General features: G+C 41.2%; 1 protein-coding gene across 3 annotated transcripts in view; it reads left to right on the top strand.

Moving 5' to 3' along the window:
* LOC126298763 (uncharacterized) overlaps nt 1-22,503 on the top strand; it is a 367,391-nt gene that overhangs the window by 324,701 nt on the left and 20,187 nt on the right. For all 3 annotated transcript variants that reach the window (XM_049990213.1, XM_049990215.1, XM_049990214.1), the window contains 2 exons: nt 7,803-8,096; nt 14,349-14,571. In XM_049990213.1, coding sequence (XP_049846170.1) covers nt 7,803-8,096; nt 14,349-14,563 — 509 coding nt within the window. In that variant the 3' untranslated portion in view covers nt 14,564-14,571. The remainder of the gene's footprint in view (nt 1-7,802; nt 8,097-14,348; nt 14,572-22,503) is intronic.

The following is a 22,503-nucleotide window of genomic DNA, read 5'->3' as shown; positions in this document are numbered from 1 at the left end:
AATATTGAGCAATCTCTGGCAAAGCCTCTTCGTTTTTTTGTTTTGTAGTAGGTAAATTAATGGAAGAAACGTTTTTCTGCACCTTTTGTTTCATTGTATACCATATTAGCTCTACTAGTTTTCAATCACAGTGAAATCACGAGAGCCAGAGAACAGTATATGCCTTATACTTTAAAACGGCATTTTCTTTAAAAATAGGCTTTGGCTTATTGTAATGCACAATTTGTAAATGCAGATTCCTTGTTAAGCTCGGTTCAACACTGATTTTGTTCTGAATGAGCCATTCAATTGCGTCCTTTTGCGAGTTGCAATAGTGGGAGCATTATTTGTCTGAACAACATGATATGGTGCTTCAGCAAGAAAAACGGTACTACCAGCTGGCATATTAGGAATCAGTTTCTCTTCTAACCATCTGCGTTAATTACCCCCATTTATATCATTGTGATAATCATGGGATTTAGATTTCGAATCATAAATTAACTTTGCTCCCTCTGCGGAACCCATTGCTCCTCAGCTTGGACAACAATAGCTTTCTGGCCTGCACTGCTGTCAGTCATTTCATACGAAACTTGTTCATGGTGACACCACATTTCCGTCGTATAATGCGTATGCAGCCAAGTTTCATCCCTAAATACCACTGATGTATTTGGCCCTTTTTCAGTATTTCTGGCTGCTGTTAAGCATTCCGTGCGCTTTGCAGAAATGTCGGAATGTTGTTTTAGGATAGTTCTCCTTTTTTTTACATTTTTTGAAAATGACTCCTCTCTCTTTCAGAATTATCTGTAATGTTTTCTTCCCCTACTTCAAAGGCTTTTTCACCGATTTCTTCTGCTTTCTTAAAGCCTTTAAAGATGGATTCTACTGTTTTTCCTGACTTCTTCTCACTGCCCGCTAGATTGCCTTCTGTAGAGGTATCATTACCTTTTTTCTTCCTGGAAAACTTGTTCAATTTTGAACATAAGCTCTTTTTCGCCTGAATTTGTCCACTTTCGCGACGTCTTCCTCTGTTTTACACTCTCAGCGATATTCACGATTAGAGGTACCACCGTGCTGCACTACGGGCGATATTTCACGTAGACACACGAGCCATTTCACAACTGACCTGAAAGCATTGACAATGCGATGCGTTTTCGTTAGTCACGACCATGCTAGTTTACTGTCACGTCACCATATGTTTCGGATAACGGCCGCTGGGCACCACGTCCAAAATATCGTGGGTGGGTAGTAAACTTGTGCCACACACTGTATCTACGGACAACATTCGTGGTCATACACGGCACATCTTTAAATGGGACAACTCTACCCATGACCTTTGGCCACAGCATTTAAGTTCACGTCAAATATAAATTTAGGTTTCAGAAACTACTGTCTGAACACAGTTGTCAGGAAAGTAGCCTTGTACGGAATTTGGACATGTAGGATAAACAGCACAGGTAAGAAGTGAATAGAAGTTTTTGAAGTGTACTGTTACATAACAATGATGAAAAGTAGATAATACGTTACCCATAAAGAGGTAATGAATCGAGTTAGGGAGAAAAGATGTATACGTCATTACTTGGCTAAAAATATAGCCTCGTGTTAAGACATCAGTGAAAGCCAATTTGGTAATGCAGGGAAATGCAGGTGATAAAAATTGTAGAGGGAGGCTAAGGCTCCAAAACAATAAGCAGGTTCAAATGGATGTCAGTTGGAGTAATTATACCGAGATGAGACCTGCACAGAAAATACTAGGGTGGAGAACTACATCAAACCAGTCCTCGGACTGCTGACCACAGTACAACAGATGGGAATCCAGAAGAGCCCCTCAAATGAATTCTCCATTTCATAACCACTGATCAAATAAAACACAGTTGACAACAAATGCATCAGTTCCTTAAACGCTTTCGAACTCCCTCATGACGTTACAAGAGGTAATAATTTGTCCTTTATTCTCCAGGTACAGCCCGTGACGAACCACGACAATGTCAAAAAAAAAAAAAAAAAAAAAGCTGTTCGTCAAGCTGAAACAGTTTTGTTGCCCAGATGCAAAGAATGATTTAATTACTTCGCTGGACTTCTTTCACCTTTGTGCAGGATAATTTCCTAGTCACCCCCACAAATTTTCATACATCTGCACAGTTCGACCGATTAGTTTTTTTACAGGAGCTTCACAGTGATGAAGACGTTACCCCTTTACATGTGATAACATCCCACGGACTAGTAAAGCTGGCAATCTTGATGAAGAAAGAAAGACATCACATATTGAGTGGTGTGACCACGGAACTTTTTTCTTATGTAGTATATCGAGGCAGAAGGTAACAAGAAAAGGTCTGCAAAATCTCTTTGATATGCAGTTGCGCATTTTTATGTTTTTATCAAGAGAGAGAGAGAGAGACGATCGGAGTAAATAACAGCACAAAAATCATAGTATATGTTATTGAGCACATTGCGTAGTACTCAAGGATATGCCTCGAATAATTTTGCCTCGTTCTCCTGAGAATGACATCGCCTTTAACGCAGCGGTAGGATTCATAATATGCGAAACGCTGCCAAGTGTTAAAAAATAAAGTATTCGGGAACTGGCATCCATTCAAACTACAACGAATGATTCATTCCTAATGAATAGAACCTCAGGTGCTGCAGGACATCACCGATTGAAGGAGACATAGCTACACAGTATATCTATAGTGAAACAGTAGTTGGTTTGCGTGACTTAACGACTTCCACGAGCCCACGTTTGCATGTTTCGTGTCACTGTTACGGCAGCTCGGTTTGCGTGCGAAGCTTCGAAGATCCGATATCGCGTTTCCAGACAATATAAGCGTACTGTTCGACTGCAATGATATATATATCGATATTGCACTGAAATGAGAAATGTCGTGTACCAGTCTTCTGAACACTCACAATTGTGGGTTTCCGTTCCGTGTTACGATTTATTTATTTATTTATTCATTTTATGTTGGCAACTGACAATTCTCAAATCGTATAGTGTACAGTCATTTCTCAGACATCACACAACATCACGATGAGTATTCAGGCTCCACCACATTCATTTTATGAGTGTGCGAATGTATAGAGTTGTGCAAACTTTAAACTTAGCTCATGTGAAATGTCAGAGAAAGTAAAATTATTTGTTTTTGTTGAGGGATATTGTCCCAGCAGTCTGAAATAGACACGAATTCGACCTATCCACAAAAGGGGTAGACAAGATGAGATAAACTTTCCGCCCAGTATCAATGTGTTCAATTATTTCGAAGATATCTGAGTGAACAGAGTGTAATCAATTAGAAAAGTATAACAAATCTCGTACATTCATTAGGAATAATCAGTATGGATTTAGGACGAGATGAAACACTGTGTGCCCAGCTAACGAACTAATCACTAAAATAAGCAAATGCCTGATAAAAAGTTGTGGGTATCTAGTGTCTTTTGTGACGTTGATTAATGAATTTGATACGGTAAGCCATAAGCTTCCGCTTCAAAAAACAACTGTTTATTGCTTGCATGGAATATCTTAAAGCTAGTTTTCATCCTATTTCAAAAATAGAAAGCTACAAAAAAGTGAGCAAGCTTGTTCTAGCTGAAAGAAGATAGAAACAGGTGTACATCGTGGATCCATACTAGACTCGTTACTCTTCCTGTATTACTTAAACGACATCTCATGTAAGATTAACTCAGAAATAATTCTACATCTACATCTATAAACTTAACAATAACGAGCATCAAAACGGATACATGGATTACTGAACACAAGGTTATCGTAGGGAGATTGAATATTGTAACCCTCAATCCCTCCAACAATAAACGAAAAATATACCTATTCAAAAAAGTAGATAAAAATTCACTTTTCACATTCCTTCGAAATTAACAATATAGGTGTAGACAAGGTGTGGCTTGAGTTCAAAGAAATAGTATCGACAGCAATTGAGAGATTTATACCAAATAAATTAACAAACGACGGAGCTGATCCTCCTTGGCACACAAAACGTGTCAGAACACTGTCGCAGAAACAACGAAAAAACATGCTAAATTTAACGAATGCAAAATCACCAAGATACGCGATCTTTTACAGAAGCTGGAAATTTATCGTGTACATCAATGCGAGATGCTTATAATAGTTTCCACAATGAAACTTTGTCTCGAAACCTGGCGTACAATCCAGAAAGATTCTGGTCGTATGTAAATCATGCTGGCGGCAAGACACAATCAATGTCTTCTCTGCCTAATAGTAATGGAGATACTATCGAAGACAGTGCTGCAGAGTTACTAAACACTGCCTTCCAAAATTGCTTCACCAAAAGAGACGAAGTAAATATTCCAGAATTCGAATCAAGAACATCTGTCAACATGAGTATCTTAGAAGTAGATATCCTCGGAGTAGTGAAGCAACTTAAATCACTTAATAAAAGCAAGTTTTCCGGTCCAGACTGTATACCAATTACGTTCCTTTCACAGTACGCTCATGCAATAGCTCCATACTTAACGATCGTATACAACCGCTCGGTCAACGAAAGATCCATACCCAAAGACTGGAAAGTTGCACAGGTCACGCCAATATTCAAGAAAGGTGGTAAGAGTAATCCACTAAATCACAGGCCCATATCATTAATGTCGAATGCAGCAGGATTTTTTAGCGTATATTGTGCTCGAACATTATGAATTACCTCGAAGAGAACGGTCCATTGACACACAGTCAACAAGGATTTCGAAAACATCGTTCTTGTGAAACACAACTAGCTCTTTACACACACGAAGTGTTGACTGATATTGACAAAGGATTTCAAATTGATTCCGTATTTCTAGACTTCCAGAAGGCTTTTGACACAGTACCACACAAGTGGCTTGTAGTGATATTGCGTGCTTATGGAATATCGTCTCAGTTATGTCACTGGATTCGCGATTTCCTGTCAGAGTGGTAGTAATTGACGGAAAGCCATCGAGTAAAACATTTGTGATTTCTGGCGTTGCGCAAGGTAGTGTTATAGACCCCTTGCTGTTTCTTATCTATATCACAGATTTAGGAGACAATCTGAACAGCTGTCTTAGGTTGTTTGCTCATCATGCAGTCTTTTATCATCTGGTAAAGGTATCAGAAGATCAAAACAAATTGCAAAACGATTTAGAAAACTGAAATCTGTATGGTGCGAAAATTGGCAATTAACCCTAAATATCCGGCCGGTGTGGCCGAGTCGTTCTAGGCGCTTCAGTCTGGAACGCGCGACCGCTACGATCGCAGGTTCGAATCCTGCCTCGGGCATAGATGTGTGTGATGTCCTTAGGTTAGTTAGGTTTCAGTAATTCTAAGTTCTAGGGGCCTGATGACCTCAAATGTTAAGTCCCGTAGTGCTCAGAGCCATTTGATTTGAACCCTAAATAACGAAAAGTGTGAGGCCATCCACACGAGTGCTAGAAGAAATCCGTTAAACCTCGGTTACACAATAAATCAGTCAAATATAAAGACCTTAAATTCAGCTAAATACCTAGGTGTTACTGTTACGAACAACTTAAATTGCAAAGAATACATAGAAAATGTCGTGAGGAAGGCAAACCAAAGAACCAAAGACTGAGGTTTTTGGCAGGACATTTAGAAAATGTAACAGATCTACTAAGGGACCGCCTACATTACGCTTGTCCGTCATCTTTTAGAGTACTGCTGCTTGGTGTAGGATCGTTACCAGATGGGGTTAAAGGAGTACATCGAGAAAGTTCAAAGAAGAGCAGCAAGGTTTGTATTATCGCGCAATAGGGGAGGGAGTGCACTGACATGATACAGGATTTGGGGTGGGTATCATTAAAACAAAGGCCTTTTTCGTTGCGGCGGAATCTTCTCACGAAATTTCAGTCACCAGCTTTCTCCTCCGAATGCGAAAATATTTGGTTGACGCCGATCTACATAGGGAGAAACGATCGTCATGACAAAATAAGGGAAATCAGAGCTCGCACGGAAATATATAAATGTTCGTTTTCTTCCGCGTGCTGTTCGAGATTGGAATAATGGAGAATTATTGTGAAGGTGATTCGATGAACCCTCTGCCAGGCATTTAAGTGTGATTTACAGAGTATCCATGTATATGTAGATGTAGACGTAGATGTAGAATGAAATACGGTCCAATTTCAAAGACTACATGGTAAAAACTACAGAACCTAATACTGAGAAGTACTTAAAAATCCAATGTTATTAAGTGTGAAAGAATTTCTAAAGGAGGAACACAAGTAGCAGACATTCAAAATTTGTACGTTTTAATCTCTGTGTATGTGTGTCTTATATTTTAATAGATGAACGAGTTCTTTTTATATACATCCATATTTATAAACTACTGAAAAACGCTGAAAAATACTTAAAAAGGGAAGAGGAAGACATGTAACACATTTTTTGATTTTTACGTTGTAATCTCTGTGTGTGTGTGTGTGTGTGTGTGTGTGTGTGTGTGTGCGTGTTTTGATTTTCTTTTAACATATCTTAACGCTGTTTTTACGAATACTTGAGTAGGCATAGATATGTATTCATTGATGAGCAACCAACCTTTCAGTCAAATGGTTGTGTGTGACACGTCATGTGACATTAAAAAATCAATTCTACTTCATCCTGTTCTGTTATAGGGTATATCATAATAAACATGGGTTTTCAAACGAACCGTCTGCGAGATTATTGCGAATGTGACTTATAAATTATAGAGTGCAGCAGTCAGTCGTCCTTTTTTAGATTTTATTGCGCAAATCTGGATTTGTGTGAGGTCATCCACGCAAGTGCTACAAGGCATCCGTTAAAACTCGGTTACACAATAAATCAGTCAAATATAAAGACCGTAAATTCAGCTAAATACCTAGGTATTACTATTTCGAACAACTTAAATTGGAAAGAATACATAGAAAATGTTGTGGGAAAGGCAAACCAAAGAACCAAAGACTGAGTTTTATTGACAGGACACTTAGAAAATGTTCGGAAACCAAGGTCCGATCGGTCGCGAAATGAAAACCACGGTGAGAATCAAAAATTTTTTATTTGCAACAGTTTGCCACACCTTCCAGCTACCTCTCTAAATAGTCACCGCCCCGACTTAGATACTTATCGTGGCCTTGTACAACATCTCCTGTGCCCTCATCACAGAAAGCAGCCGCCTGTACTTTCTGCCAATTCTCTACGCTGATCTTCTTTTCCTTGTCTGTACCAAAATGTCTTAGTAGCCAACGGTTCATGTGAGCAGAGATGAACAACTGAAGGAGCCCATTAAGGGCTATATTGTGGGTGATCACACGCTTACCATCGAAAACGCTGCAGGAGCGTCTTTATTGCCCTTGCAGAATGCGGCTGCAAATATTCTTGAAGAAAGAAATGCATGACGTTTGAGCTATGTGGGCTGCAGAGCTTCAGGCGAACTCTTTCACCAGATCCACATACTTGGCGGGAGACACTGTTGTTTTAGGCTTTTCTACGTGATTACTTTGCGCTCTGAAGCGACCGACAGGCACACTAAAGACACTGTCCAACACTTCTGTACAAAGTTCCGTCAGAGTTTCACAATGGTTTCCATTTCGCCCCTAATCGGACTATACTCCTTGTATCTGAAACGTAAGCTTTTCGGCACAATAAGTTGCAACCTAATTGGGCCCAGATTGCAGTTTTGGCTATTAATTACGGTACGCCCTGTAGGAATTTTTCAGCTGAATATATGAGCTAACTGGCCAGATAAACTTTGCTGCTGTGTAAGGGTTCAGCGCAGTCTGAAAAAGTACTCGCAGAGGTTGGGGTGAATTATTGTAAGAACCACACGCACGGCTGACTCGTAGGTGAACGTAGTGCAATAGAAGCGTGGCTGTTGCAGCGGAGTTCCCGTTCATTTCGTACTACGTGATCAACAAGAGCCAGACGGACCCGGTGGACTTCTTCCGGAACCTGCGCGCGGCGTCCCTGCGGAAGTTCGACCCGCGCAGTCTGCGCTACACGGCGGCCCACACCCTCGATCTCTTCAACGAAGTGGCGACGATCGCGCGCCCGCCGCTCGATACCCACTCCAAGAGGCCCAACTCGGCCGCCACCGGCTACATCATCTCCGTCTACAAGGTGTTTGAAGGCGACGACGGCGAGAAGTTCGAGAAAAACTGGCTCTACTGGACAGGTAAATTACACTTCCAATGCCGTGTCTGGTAGTAAACGCGACCTATACGTCGCAGTGCACTGTAAGACAGTCATAACTTGCTTTCAGCATTGGAGTTGTCGAAGAACATCTTGAATATTACTAACTCTGCAAGTAAGAAAGTCTACCGTATAGACGAATTAGGCGCAAAAATATGATGGAGCTAAATTTTAACTCTAAATTTAGAAAATTTCTGCAAACCTGTTTTCCTGTCCACTTATGTTCTTACTCAATACAAAAGTATTACTCTTTTCACCACGCGAGCACCTGTCACGTGTGGTCCCCGAGGCTATCCTAGGAAAGTGTTTCCAATATGCCGTGTACAAAATTATAGTGTAGTATGTGCATTAAAAGAACTTTCTATTGTCTCTCTTCCCTATGTTGGTATTTCTTCCATTTAGTTGATGTTTCAGGACCTGTTAAACTCCTGTAATAATTATATGATTATCATTATTATTTTTACTGGCACCAATTGATGAGTGGACAGAGGGCTGGTCTTTACTATCGCAGTTTACCGGTTCAGTCACATTCGAGGTAGTTTCTTTTCCTAGGACTAAAAACTCCACCTTACGCCACGTTATGTAAGGATACAACCTGTAAAAGAACCTAAGAATACTTTCATCGTATTTCCAGCAGAACTGAACTCTTGGATTTTGCAACCAACTGGTAGAAGAGGAAATAACTTTGGCAGGATTGCAACCAGTATACTTTCATGCAGTATCCAACCGTTAGCCAATGTTTACTATTGCTATTTCTTGAATTTCCTGTTGTTGTTAATTTCTTTTCCTATGCAGGCGGATCTCGGTGTTGTTTCTAAACCAACTTCTGTTGCATCATAATTCTCTATATTACACTTCAGAGCACCATAATTTTTTATTATGTGCTTACAGGTGTTCTGCCGAGTTATTGTTTCTATTTTATGCACAATATCTGCCCAACCCAGGCGTCTTCTTCAGATTCTGAGAGTTCTGCCGTTTTCTGAACTCCTTGCCTGGACTCCAACCACACTGCGGAATGCCGTTACTCTGGCACCGCTATTTATAGCTCAGTTCGATTTCCGACTCCCATTACGCCTTCTGATGTTCTTTTTTTTTCAGAGACTACATTGATATTCCGTGAAATGCCAATTCTCTCAATTGTGGTAGCTGAGATGGCAGGCCAGGTCTTAACAAACTGAATGACGGACTCTAGGCTTTTTTTCAAAATAACCTTCATCCCCATTTATCAGGTTTTCTGACAACTTTATTTCGACAGGTTTCATAATTATACTGTCCTAGAAACTTGACGTTTGCACAACTATATTAGTCTCATTGTATTTCATTTCATTAATATATCCGAGACACTGCTCAGCATCAGCTGATTTGCTAGGCTGTTCTAGTCGCGTGTTTGTCAATGATGATAACTGCAACTCTCCTCAACTGTTTCATAGTCTGTCCCATGTAAGACATGCCACATTAGCATCAAATGCATTGCACAAACAGGTTTCAGAGACCTACACTGTCTTTAACATTACAAATATGAATTAATAACAAATTAAATAAGAAGAGGCCAGTGTCGTGGTACAAAGCCAAGGTTCAGGAATACGTAATTTAAAAAATCCATCAAAAATATGTCTGAAAGTCCTATAAACAGAGACGGGTGTTTCAGTTTAAACAAGGTTTGAGTTCCAGCTCTCAATTTATTATGATATCGCCGGCCATCACATTCGCCACAGCGGGGAAACGCTGAGAGAATGTGCGTTTCAAGGAATATCAGTGCGGGCTCTGGAAAACTAAAGAGCATCGAAGGGCTTAGTAGACGTCAGGAATCGAACTCAACTGTAAAAGACGACGCGAGGCTAACAGTAGTTCACAATAGGAATGCAGTCCAGCCAGCGATTACACATAACAGCAGAACTCGAGGCAACTGAAGAAGGAGGCTGAGTCAGTCGTCAAAATGTTGTGCATAAAATGGACACAACAACTCGGCAGAACATCCGAAAGTACATCATTAATCATTCACCCCGAGGAAACCTGATCTCTCTCTCGCTCTCTCTCTCTCTCTTTCTCTCTCTCTCTCTCTCTCTCTCACTCACACTCACTCCTCTCTCTCTCTCTCTCTCTCTCTCTCTCTCTCTCTCTCTCTCTCTCTCTCTCCTTAACGACCGGACTCAGACTAAAGTCCCTTCCTCCGAACAAGCTTTGGAAGGCCCAAGAGCGCCGACCGACCGCCGTGTCCCCCTTGGCCGTTAGACATCACAGGACGCGGATAATGAGAGCCATGTGATCAGGACACCGCTCTCCCGACCGTTGTCAGTTTTCGTGACCAAAGCCGCTGTCAAGTAGCTCCAACTGGCCTCTCAAGGACTGTGTGCACACAGCTTGACAACAGCGCTCTGCGGACCTGGACGGTCACCCATCCAAGTGTTAGCCAAGCCCGACAGCACTTAACTTCGGTGGTCTGATGGGGACCGGTGTTACCACTGCGGCAAGCCCGTTGGCACATGAGTGATCATATCACCATAATTTTACCTTTTACAGTTCTTTCTTTACGGGGGGGAGGGGGGCGGGGAAGAGGAGGCCTCACGTAAAGCGTCTAGAGCCGACTCTGCACTGGACCTGCACGAAAAAGGAAAATTAGGACTTGACTTCCCGTCGACAATTACATCATTAGTAACAGAGTACAAGCTCTGATTGGGAAAGTATAGGGTAGGAAATCGGCCGGGTCCTCTTCCGAGGAACCACCCCGTCATTTGCTTTAAGCGTTTTACAGAAACCACTGCAAACCTAAATCTGGATATGTGGACGGCGATTTCAATCTTGGTCCTCCTGAATGCGAGTTCTGTGCCTTACCACTGCTCCACCTACCTCCGTCACATTTGGGAAGAGCAGGATTCTAATCCTAGTCCAACCGTCCTGATTTAGATATTTTATGATTTCACTAAATATAATAAGATGAATGTCAGGATGGTTACTTAGAACAGTATATGGCTATTTCCTTCCGAATCCTTGCCATATCTGAGCTTGCGTTCCGTCATTAACGACCGAGTCGCCGACTGGACGTTAAACCCAATCCTTCCCTCCTTTCTTCCTTGTCAACTCCTTTTCATGCACAATATTTCGACGACTCATCTAGGCATCTGCTATCGGGTCTGCTATCAAGTGTCACACACAAGGCATTATTGATGTTGTGCCGCTTTTTTATTCCCGGTGCAAAGTGCTCATAAATAGGTCGCTTTTCACATTCTTCACGATTGTTCAGAACAAATATCATGGGCGATTTCGTCGGAGTGTGCGCCGTGGCGTATCCTTCTTTCAGACGGGAAAAATGAATATATGTCGTCGACAAAGATTTACGGCCGACCCCTGTGACCGAGCGGTTTTAGGCGCTTCAGTCCGGAACCGCGTTGCTGCTACAGTCGCAGGTTCGAAGCCTGCCTACGGCATGGATGTGTGTGTTGTCCTTAGGTTACTCAGGTTCAAGTAGTTCTAACTCTAGGGGACTGAAAACCTCAGCTGTTAAGTCCCGTAGTGCTTAGAACCATTTGAACAAAGATTTAAGCATCGTACAGATGCATATGGAGTCGATGGAATAATTATGTTAAAATAACTGATTTGTTTGAACCTTCTGAATTACTTCGTATGAGAATGACGGAATACTAACTTACTTTGCATCAAATTGCTTCATCAGAACAACAGAGTCAGTTCGTGGTGGCTCGTCCAACGAATCCCCAACACTACGTCCAGATTTGCTTGTCTCTAACATGACTCTGTGCCGTCAGTGTTACTGCCAGTGGTTATGAATTTTTGCTTATATAATAGTCTACTAACGTGCAATGCAGCTCATATTAAAGATTCTGTATAAAGCGGTCACTGGTCTCATGTACACTGGTAATGTTAAAATCTGTTATCTTTTTAAAAATTGTTAACGGAATTTTTTTATGGCAATGAAACACTCCATTTCACTGCACTAGAAGCGGTAGAACTTCCACTGGCAGAGAATAAGGTAGTAGGATAGTTAAGTGTTGCCGTGTGGAGTAGGATAGTAGCGCGATTTGTGGATTCATATTTGGGGATGTGTAATGGGAGACAGGTTGAAAGGAGACATAGAATTTGGGGTAAGGGTTATAGTACCCACGGGAAACGGCTAAGTCTTGTGAGTTCAAAACATGACAAAGGGAGAGTTAGGAGACAAGAGCTACTGGTCGCCTAGGTGCGAGAACAGTTCTTGGAGGAGACTATATAAAATGTCGTCCGGCCGGAGTGGCCGAGCGGTTCTAGGCGCTACAAGTGGAACTGCACGACCGCTACGGTCGCAGGTTCGAATACTGCCTCGCGCATGGATGTGTTTGATGTTCAAATGTGTGTGAAATATTATGGGACTTAACTGCTAAGGTCATCAGTCCCTAAGCTTACACACTACTTAACCTAAATCATCCTAAGGAGAAACACATACACCCATGCCCGAAGAAGGACTCGAACCTCCGCCGGGAACAGCCGTGTGTGATATCCTTAGGTTAGTTAGGTTTAAATAGTTCTAAGTTCTAGTGGACTGATGACCTCAGAAGTTAAGTCCCATAGTGCTCAGAGCCATTTGAGCCATTATATAAAATGTCAGAGGCTCCTAAAGGCATTGGTGGAAATACTGACCAGAGGTCCCAGGGTGGCAACGGTCGAGCATAGCGATAACACTATAAGTTGTAAAGACAAATGATACAATTGCAGACGAGGAGCAAAGGTAAGGTAGGGATAAAGGGAGACAGTCTTTGACAGAGCCTATAGTAGGCCTAAGACATGATTTAACGACAGGCGCCTCACTCCCTCCACTCAGTCTCCGAAGAATAGTGCACAGTTAGAACCAATGAGATGGTGTGGGCCCTTCGACAACACGCTATATCAGGGGCTGGCAGGGGTGAAGGGGAAAATTGAATAAAACTCGACAACAGGACCCGCCGAGGGGTCTATTTCAATCAGAGTAGGAAGTTGATGGTAGAATCGTAAGGGCAGCAGAAGAGAGTAGACATGCAGGGCAAAGCAGAGTTATCTGCAGTAGTTGCAGAGCAGCTGGTGGAATCATAGTCGTTTAACTAGGAATTTCTGTGTGTCGTGTCGTGGGTGTGGACTCAGTACTGACAGTTCTATTTTAAATAGACGGAACGGTGCTAATTGGTCGCCGTCTCTGTGTAAATACTTGGTCTTTTCGTGGGTACAGTTCCTTTAGAGCATGTATATCAGGAGTTGATACTACTTTCTAAATAAAATTAGAAGTTGTAAAATATTCATAGTGTTCGTCATTTCAGTACCTATTCGAAACCTTACCTTTCATAATAAGGGAATTATAACAACATAGTCGGGTCAAGACTCCTTCTCAATTAGGTCAACCGACTATTAAAATATGGAAGATAAATGTCGGAGAGTATTTCATTGTGTGTGAGAGGGAGACTATTGTAGTTGCATTGGGAGAGACTACATACTGTGCGTAGGTGTGGTGTGAGTGGGATGCGTTGGTACAGGCTCGGAACGTGACAGAATTGAAGAATTGATAATTGTGGGAGAAGCGAAGGGTCTACGGAGTCATTTATGGTTTAAACGGCTCTGAGCACTATGGGGCTTAACATCTGAGGCCATCAGTCCCCTAGAACGTAGAACTAATTAAACCTAACTAACCTAAGGACATCACACACATCCATGCCCGAGGCAGGATTCGAACCTGCGACAGTAGCGGTCGCGTGGTTCCAGACTGAAGCGCCTAGGACCGCTCGGCCACGCCGAGTCAAATATGCATGGGTTGATAAGTATGGAGGGGAAATTGAGGAGCTGGTAAATAATTCTAGTAGTGTAGGATAAGCAGGTGTGGCGAACAAGACGGAGTTCATAGTTTCAAGGATTTGGAATGACAGATAGAAACTGGAAACATTAGAACAGAAGAGGATGGGTCAGATCAATACTTAGTAGATGTTTACACACATAATCTACGTTTCTACAAACATGTTGTTGACTCGACGCTTGAGAATGAGTCAGGTATTCACCTACAAGGGTCACTGGCCATCCTGATTTAGGTTTTCCGTGATTTCCAGTTAAATGCCTGGATGATTCCTTTGAAAAGGCACGGCCGACTTCCTTCCCCGTCCTTCCCTAATCCGATGAGACCGATGACCTCGCTGTCTGGTCTCCTTCCCCAAACAACCCAACCCAACCAATCACTTACAAGGATATGAGGATAAATTGTACTCTGGTATGGTGTTTGGCTGCGCAGGTGCCAGGATGCTGTACCGGTACCTGCCCAAGTCGGTGGGCCTGCGCAGAATAACGCTGCACAAGTCGCTGTCGAGCGGCGACAAGATGTACCTGCTGCTGTGCGAGTGCTCCAACTTCCTGGAGAACCTGTCGGCGGCGGCGCTGCTGCTGCCGGCGCTGCGGGCGCGCCTCTGCGGCTACACCGGCCTCTACCGCACTACTGCCTCCTTCTGAGCTCTCCAGTGCGTAATCTTCAGCTTCAAATTTACTCACTCTTTATTGTAGCCCTGCAGTTACCATTGGTTTCTCTCACTCCCACCATACCCTGAGGTAACGAAAGTCATGGGATACCTCCTAATATCGTGTCGGACCTCCTTTTGCCCGGAAAAGTGCAGCAACTCGTCGTGACGGGCTATACAAATCGCTGGAAGTCCCCTGCAGAAATATTGAGCCATGCTGTCCCTATAGCCGTCTGTAACTGCGAGAAGTGCTGTCGGTGCAGGATTTTGTGCTCCAACTGACCTCTCAATTATTCCCCATAAATGTACGATGAGATTCACGTCACGCGATCTGGGTGACCAAATCATTCGCTCGAATTATCCAGAATGTTCGTGAAACCAATCATGAATAACTGTGGCCCAACGACATGGCGCACTGCCATCCATGAAAATTCTTTCCCTGTTTGGGAACATCAAGTCCATCAATGGCTGCAAATGGTCTTTAACTAGACGAACATAACCATTTCCAGTCAATGACTGGTACAGATGGACCAGATGACCTAGTCCATTCCATGTAAAAACAGCTCACAGCGTTATGAAGTGACCACCAGCTTGCACAGTACCATATTGACAACTTTTGATCCATGGCTTTGTGGGGTCTGCGCCTCACTAGAACCCTCCCATCACCTCTTACCAACTGAGATCGGGGCTCATTTGACCAGGTCACGATTTATAGTCGTCTAGGGTCCAACTATTACGGTCACGAGCCTAGAAGAGGAGCTGCAGGCGATGTCGTACTGTTATCAAAGGCACTCGCCTTGGTTGTCTGCTGCCCATTAACACCAAATTTCGCCGCACAGTCCTAACGGATACGTTCGCCATACGTTCTACATTGATTTCTGCTGTTATTTCACGCAGTGTTGCTGGTCTGTTAGCACTGACAGTTCTATGCAAACGCCGCTGCTCTCATTTTTTAAGTGTTATATCTTCTTCGTACCATTATTGTTTTGAAATATTCTTTTCTTTTTGTTCTGCTGTCAAATTAAAATGGCATATTATCATCTGGTAGCGATATTTGCTACCATTTATTAGTTTCCATAACTGTTCGCATACCGCAGCAGAATGTGAGCTCGTTGTTGCATACACTTGAATAATTTTCATCTTTTGTTTTTCAAAGAATCTGATTCCTTTAGCATCTGTTATATTGTTCTTAACTTTCTTCCTTTAACAATGAATTGCAAACCCTAACCAAAAAAAAGTTGTAGATGGACATCATGTATCTCACTGCACAGAAGTAGTTTACATTTACATGAGCACTCCGTTATTCACATTTAAGTGCCTGGCGGATGATTCTCCGAACCACCTTCAGACTCTTTCAAATGGCTCTGAGCACTATAGGACTCAACTGCTGAGGTCATAAGTTCCCTAGAACTTAGAACTACTTAAACCTAACTAACCTAAGGACATCATACACATCCATGCCCGAGGCAGGATTCTAACCTGCGACCGTAGCGGTCTCGCGGTTCCAGACTGTAGCGCCTAGAACCGCTCGGCCACTCTGACCGGCTCAGACTCTTTCTCTGTCGTTCCACACTCTAACAGCGCGTGGAAGAAATGAACACTTAAATCTTTCTGTACAAGCTCTGATTGCTCTTATTTTATTATAATGATCATTTCTCCCAAGTAGGTTGGCGACAGTAAAATATTTTCACATTCAGTAGAAAAAGTAGGTCACTGATATTTCAAAAAATATCTCTCCGCAACGAAAAACGCCTTTGTTTTAATGAAAGTCACCCCAACCCGTTTACCGTATCCGTGACACTCTCCCCTCTATTTCGCGGTAACACAAAACGAACTGCCCTTCTCTGGACTTATTCGATGTCCTCTGTCACCCTATCTGGCAAGGATCCCATAAAGTACAACAGTACTCCAGCAGAGGACAAACAAATGTAGTGTAGGCGGTCTCATCAGCAGACCTGCGGAATCTTCGAAATGTTCTTTGGTTTGCCTTCCCACAACATAATCTATGTGATCAATCCAACTTAAGTTGTTCCTAACTGCAATTCATTGCTATTTAATTGAATTGACAGCCTTTAAATTTGTGTAATTTATCGTGTAACCGGAATTTAACGGATTTCTTTTAGTACGCATGTGGATGACCTTATATTTTTCCTTATTCAGAGACAATTGCCACTTTCCCATCATACAGATTTTTGCAATCGGTTTTAATCTTCAGATGATTTCACTGTACGGTAAATGGCAGCATCATCTGTAAAAAATCTAAGAGAAATTCTCAGATTGTCTCTTATACCGTTTACATAGGTTAAGAATAAAAGAAATTATTCAAGTAGTGAAGGGAGACGAAAATTTAATAGTCATGGGTGACTGGAATTCGTCAGTAGGAAAAGGGAGAGAAGGAAACATAGTAGGTGATCATGGATTGGGACTAAGAAATGAAAGAGGAAGCCGTCGGGTAGAATTTTGCACAGAGCATAACTTAAACATAGCTAACACTTGGTTCAAGAATCATAAAAGAAGGTTGTATACATGGAAGAATCCTGGAGATACTAAAAGGTATCAGATAGATTATATAATGGTAAGACAGAGATTTAGGAATCAGGTTTTAAATTGTAGGACATTTCCCGGGGCAGATGTGGACTCTGACCACAATCTATTGGTTATGACTTGTAGGTTAAAACAGAAGAAACTGCAAAAAGGTGGGAATTTAAGCACATGGGATCTGGATAAGCTGAAAGAACCAGAGGTTGTACAGAGTTTCAAGGAGAGCATAAGGTAACAATTGACAGGAATGGGGGAAAGAAACACAGTAGAACAAGAATGTGTAGCTCTGAGGGATGAAGTAGTGAACGCAGCAGGGGATCAAGTAGGTAAAAAGACGAGGGCTGCTGGAAATCCTTGGGTAACAGAAGAAATATTGAATTTAATTGATGAAAGGAGAAAATATAAAAATGCAGTAAATGAAGCAGGCAAAAAGGAATACAAACGTCTCAAAAATGTTATCGACAGGAAGTGCAAAGTGGCTAAGCAGGGATGGCTAGAGGACAAATGTAAGGATGTAGAAGCTTACCTCATTAGGGGTAAGATAGATACTGCCTACAGGAAAATTAAAGAGACCTTTGGAGATAAGAGAACCACGTGTATGAATATCAAGAGCTCAGATGGCAACCCAGTTCTAAGCAAAGAAGGGAAAGCAGAAAGGTGGAAGGAGTATATACAAGGTTTATACAAGGGCGATGTACTTGACGACAATATAATGGAAATGGAAGAGGATGTAGATGAAGATGAAATGGGAGATACGATACTGCGTGAAGAGTTTGACAGAGCACTGAAAGACCTGAGTCGAAACAAGGCCCCCGGAGTAGACAACATTCCATTAGAACTACTGACGGTCTTGGGAGAGCCAGTCATGACAAAGCTCTACCAGATGGTGAGCAAGATGTATGAGACAGGCGAAATACCCACAGACTTCAAGAAGAATATAATAATTCAATTCCCAAAGAAAGCAGGTGCTGACAGATGTGAAAATTACCGAACTATCAGTTTAATAAGTCACAGCTGCAAAATACTAACGCGAATTCTTTACAGACGAATGGAAAAACTGGTAGATGCGAATCTCGGGGAGGATCAGTTTGGATTCCGTAGAAATGTTGGAACATGTGAGGCAATACTGACCTTACGACTTATCTTAGAAGAACGATTAAGAAAAGGCAAACCTACGTTTCTAGCATTTGTAGACTTAGAGAAAGCTTTTGACAATGTTGACTGGAATACTCTCTTTCAAATTCTAAAGGTGGCAGAGGTAAAATACAGGGAGCGAAAGGCTATTTACAATTTGTACAGAAACCAGATGGCAGTCATAAGAGTCGAGGGGCATGAAAGGGAAGCAGTGGTTGGGAAAGGAGTGAGACGGGGTTGTAGCCTCTCCCCGATGTTATTCAATCTATATATTGAGCAAGCAGTAAAGGAAACAAAAGAAAAATTCGGAGTAGGTATTAAAATTCATGGAGAAGAAGTAAAAACTTTGAGGTTCGCCGATGGCATTGTAATTCTGTCAGAGACGGCAAAGTACTTGGAAGAGCAGTTGAACGGAATGGACAGTGTCTTGAAAGGAGGATATAAGATGAACATCAACAAAAGCAAAACGAGGATAATGGAATGTAGTCAAATTAAATCGGGTGATGCTGAGGGAATTAGATTAGGAAATGAGATACTTAAAGTAGTAAAGGAGTTTTGCTATTTAGGAAGTAAAATAACTAATGATGGTCGAAGTAGAGAGGATATAAAATGTAGACTGGCAATGGCAAGGAAAGCGTTTCTGAAGAAGAGAAATTTGTTAACATCGAATATAGCTTTATGTATCAGGAAGTCGTTTCTGAAAGTATTTGTTTGGAGTGTAGCCATGTATGGAAGTGAAACACGAACGATAAATAGTTTGGACAAGAAAAGAATAGAAGCTTTCGAAATGTGGTGCAACAGAAGAATGCTGAAGATAAGGTGGATAGATCATGTAACTAATGAGGAGGTATTGAATAGGATTGGGGAGAAGAGAAGTTTGTGGCACAACTTGACCAGAAGAAGGGATCGGTTGGTAGGACATGTATCGAGGCATCAAGGGATCACAAATTTAGCATTGGAGGGCAGCGTGGAGGCTAAAAATCGTAGAGGGAGACCAAGAGATGAATACACTAAGCAGATTCAGAAGGATGTAGGTTGCAGTAGGTACTGGGAGATGAAGAAGCTTGCACAGGATAGAGCAGCATGGAGAGCTGCATCAAACCAGTCTCAGGACTGAAGACAACAACAACAACAACATAGGTTAGGAAGAACAGAGAGCCCACTTCCTTGTGGAACACCGATCTCACTTTTGTTTTCACCGATGGTTTTCCGTCGATTACTACGTACTGTCGCCTTTCTGACAGGAAATCATGATTCCGGTTGCACAACTGAAGCGATACTCCATAGGCACGCAATTTCATTAGAAGTCTCTTGAGAGGAACGATGTCAAAAGCCCTTTGAAAATCTAGAAATATGGAATAATTTGAGATTCCCTGTCGAAAGCATTCATTACTTCCTACGAATAAAGAGGTAGTTGTGTTTCACAAGAACGATGTTTTCTGAAGCCATGCTATGTGTCAGTAGACAGTTTCTACAATCCTGCTTCAAATTAACGTCAGTGATAGTGGTCTGCAACTCGTCGAAGTACTCCTACTTCGTTTCTTAAGTATTTGTGTGATTTCAGCCACTTTCCAGCCCTTTGGTACGGATCTTTTGTCGAGAGGGCGATTGTATACGGGTAAGTATGGGACTACTGTATCAGCATACTCTGTAAAGAACATAATTGGTATACTATCTGCATCGAAAGACTTGTCTTTATTAAGTGATTTAAGCTAATTCACTACACGGACAATGTCTACTCCTGAATCAATCGTGTTGGCAACTATACTTCATTCGAATTCCGAATTATTTACTTCGCCATCTTCGGTGAAGGAATTCCGGAAAACTAAGTTCAATAACTTCGCTTTAGTGACGCTGTCATCGGTAGTCATCATTGGTATTGTGCACCGACAGTATTGATTGTATCTTTCCACTGGTGTACTTCACTAACGACCGGTCTCTCTTTGGATTTTGTCAGATTTCGAGACAGTTTCATTTTCGAAGCTGTTAAAAGCATCTCGCATTAGAGTCCGTGCTAGGTTTCGAGCTCCAGTAAAGCACCACATGTTCTTGGTGGTTTTGTTTTCTTTTAAATTTGGCATACTTTTTTCGTTGCTTCTGCAACAGCGTCCTGATCTCTTTCGTGTGCCGTCTTTTATTAATTTATTCATTATAAATCTCTCAACTGCCACAGATACTATTTCCTTGAATTTATGCCACATCTGACGTTTCTCATAGTCCGGAGCCATAGCCCGAGCTCACTCATTCCACTACCTAGATTGTTGATTAGTTATATATTGACCAGGTCTTTGTCACATTTTTCTATCGTAATGGTATGGAATGACTTAGTTTACATACTACACAGAATTATTTGGCTGTGAGTGTGGCCAAATACTTACTCTTTACAGGCTACTAAATGGCGCAATGTGGTAATAGTGACATGTTACTCTTTTATTCTTCTATGGAAAATAACGAGTTGTTCAGAAGTGATGCTTCAGACTACATTTAAAATGTGCTTTGCGGTCTATGAAACAATTTATGTTCTAAGACAAATGATTAATGACGCATGGCGTTACATATTGAACTCATTTCTGAACCACTATAAGTTTTAGTAATAAAAAATAAGTCCTCTCTTGGTTTGAATGTTGTAACTTTGGGTGAAAATAATCAATCGAAATTTGGGAAGAATAGTGATTATTTATTTATTTATTTATTTATTTATGCATTTATTTTACCTGGCAAGATTAGGGCCTTCAGGCCCTCTATTACACCTAACCAGGCATACTCAGATTGAACGAGTTACAGTTTCTAAATAACATTAAGGACATTTAACGTATTATGCAGTATTGATGTTAAACAAAAAATTGAGATTATAACAGTAGTACAATGATAATTGTAACAATAAAAATAATTATAACAATCAAGAATGATAATAATAATGATAATAATAATAATAATAGTGACTATGTATATGAAAGTAAACATACTTTTCTTTTGTGAATGTCAGTCCCATTGTTAGTTGGGAATTTTCGCGTTATATTCTTGCAGCTTGTGAGTTATTCTCATCGAGCAGAGACATAAGACGATAGAATGGGGTGAAAGAGATATATAAGAGGAATTTCGTTAACAAATATATAGATTGTAAGGGAGCAGTTAAAACGCCTAATTCCTTGAAAGGGTGTCTACTAGATGACAGTGGATGAACATCACATGTTACACTCAATGTTCGTTTTTGTACAGGCTGTATTTTCATTTTAAGTACTTAGATACACCAAAAAATTATGCCATAAGATATTGAGTGTAACTGTGCAACATATATTAAGATGTTGAGTTGTTTCCAAAATGGTTTGTTTGTTTCCAAAACTACCAATTATATGAAGAGTTATAGTTGTTGAAATTGATTGTTCAAGCTGCTCAGGAAGATGTTTTATTTTGTAAGGCAAAAAATGAAATGTAAATTAATTGCAGGTTTTGTTTACATCCCGACTCCCAGTGATCTAGGAGATACATATTCCAGTTTTCAAGAAGACTGGATGTAGGTGTTGCACACTTTTATTAGTTCTGAAAAGCAATAAAAATTTGATTTTTCAATGTTAATTATTTTTATTGGGAAAATTAAAAATCACAAACTTAAAATAATATTAAAACTAGACACTGAGATTAATAGGTAGTGTGATAGACAAAACATGTGTTGTATTGATGAACTTTGAATGATGTACTCCCTTCTTTTGCTTACTTCGTGACAAATTTTCTTTGATGCTCGGCTACGTTCAGCAAGAATTGTTTTTGTTGTTTGTCCCCGACTTTTTTATCAGAGCAAGTCGTCTTCCTGCAGTATCATTGACCACTTTAAGAGCGTTCACATGGCTTCTTAGAGAATCACTGCAGTATTCTGTCACGTCATGGACCCCCAGAATTCAGAGAACGCCTTTGTTTTATTAGTAACGAAATAGTCAGGGCTTTTCCTTCAAAAATTAGGTTTTTACCTGCTAATAGTTTCCTTACCTTATTCTTAACAGGTTTGATTTCTACATTTTTAGTTATATTTTACTTAACAATTCTTCATTTTTAGTTATATTTTACTTAACGGCCTGAGTAATACGTTCGTCCAAAAAAAAGCGAATCCTCTGATTGTTTCTGATAGACACCAAAGGTGTCTCCTAGCAACAGTGAGAGTACCTTTTGTGGCTTCTGCATCTGGGCAAGTACTCATAAGCTGTAGCATATGCAAATCTTTCTTTCGAGCCTCATGCCAAAAGCTGATGAATTGTGGTACCGTGT

This window comes from Schistocerca gregaria, chromosome X (assembly GCF_023897955.1).
Source record: "Schistocerca gregaria isolate iqSchGreg1 chromosome X, iqSchGreg1.2, whole genome shotgun sequence".
NCBI classification, from domain to species: domain Eukaryota; kingdom Metazoa; phylum Arthropoda; class Insecta; order Orthoptera; family Acrididae; genus Schistocerca; species Schistocerca gregaria.
This window is presented reverse-complemented; position numbering and strand designations above follow the sequence as displayed.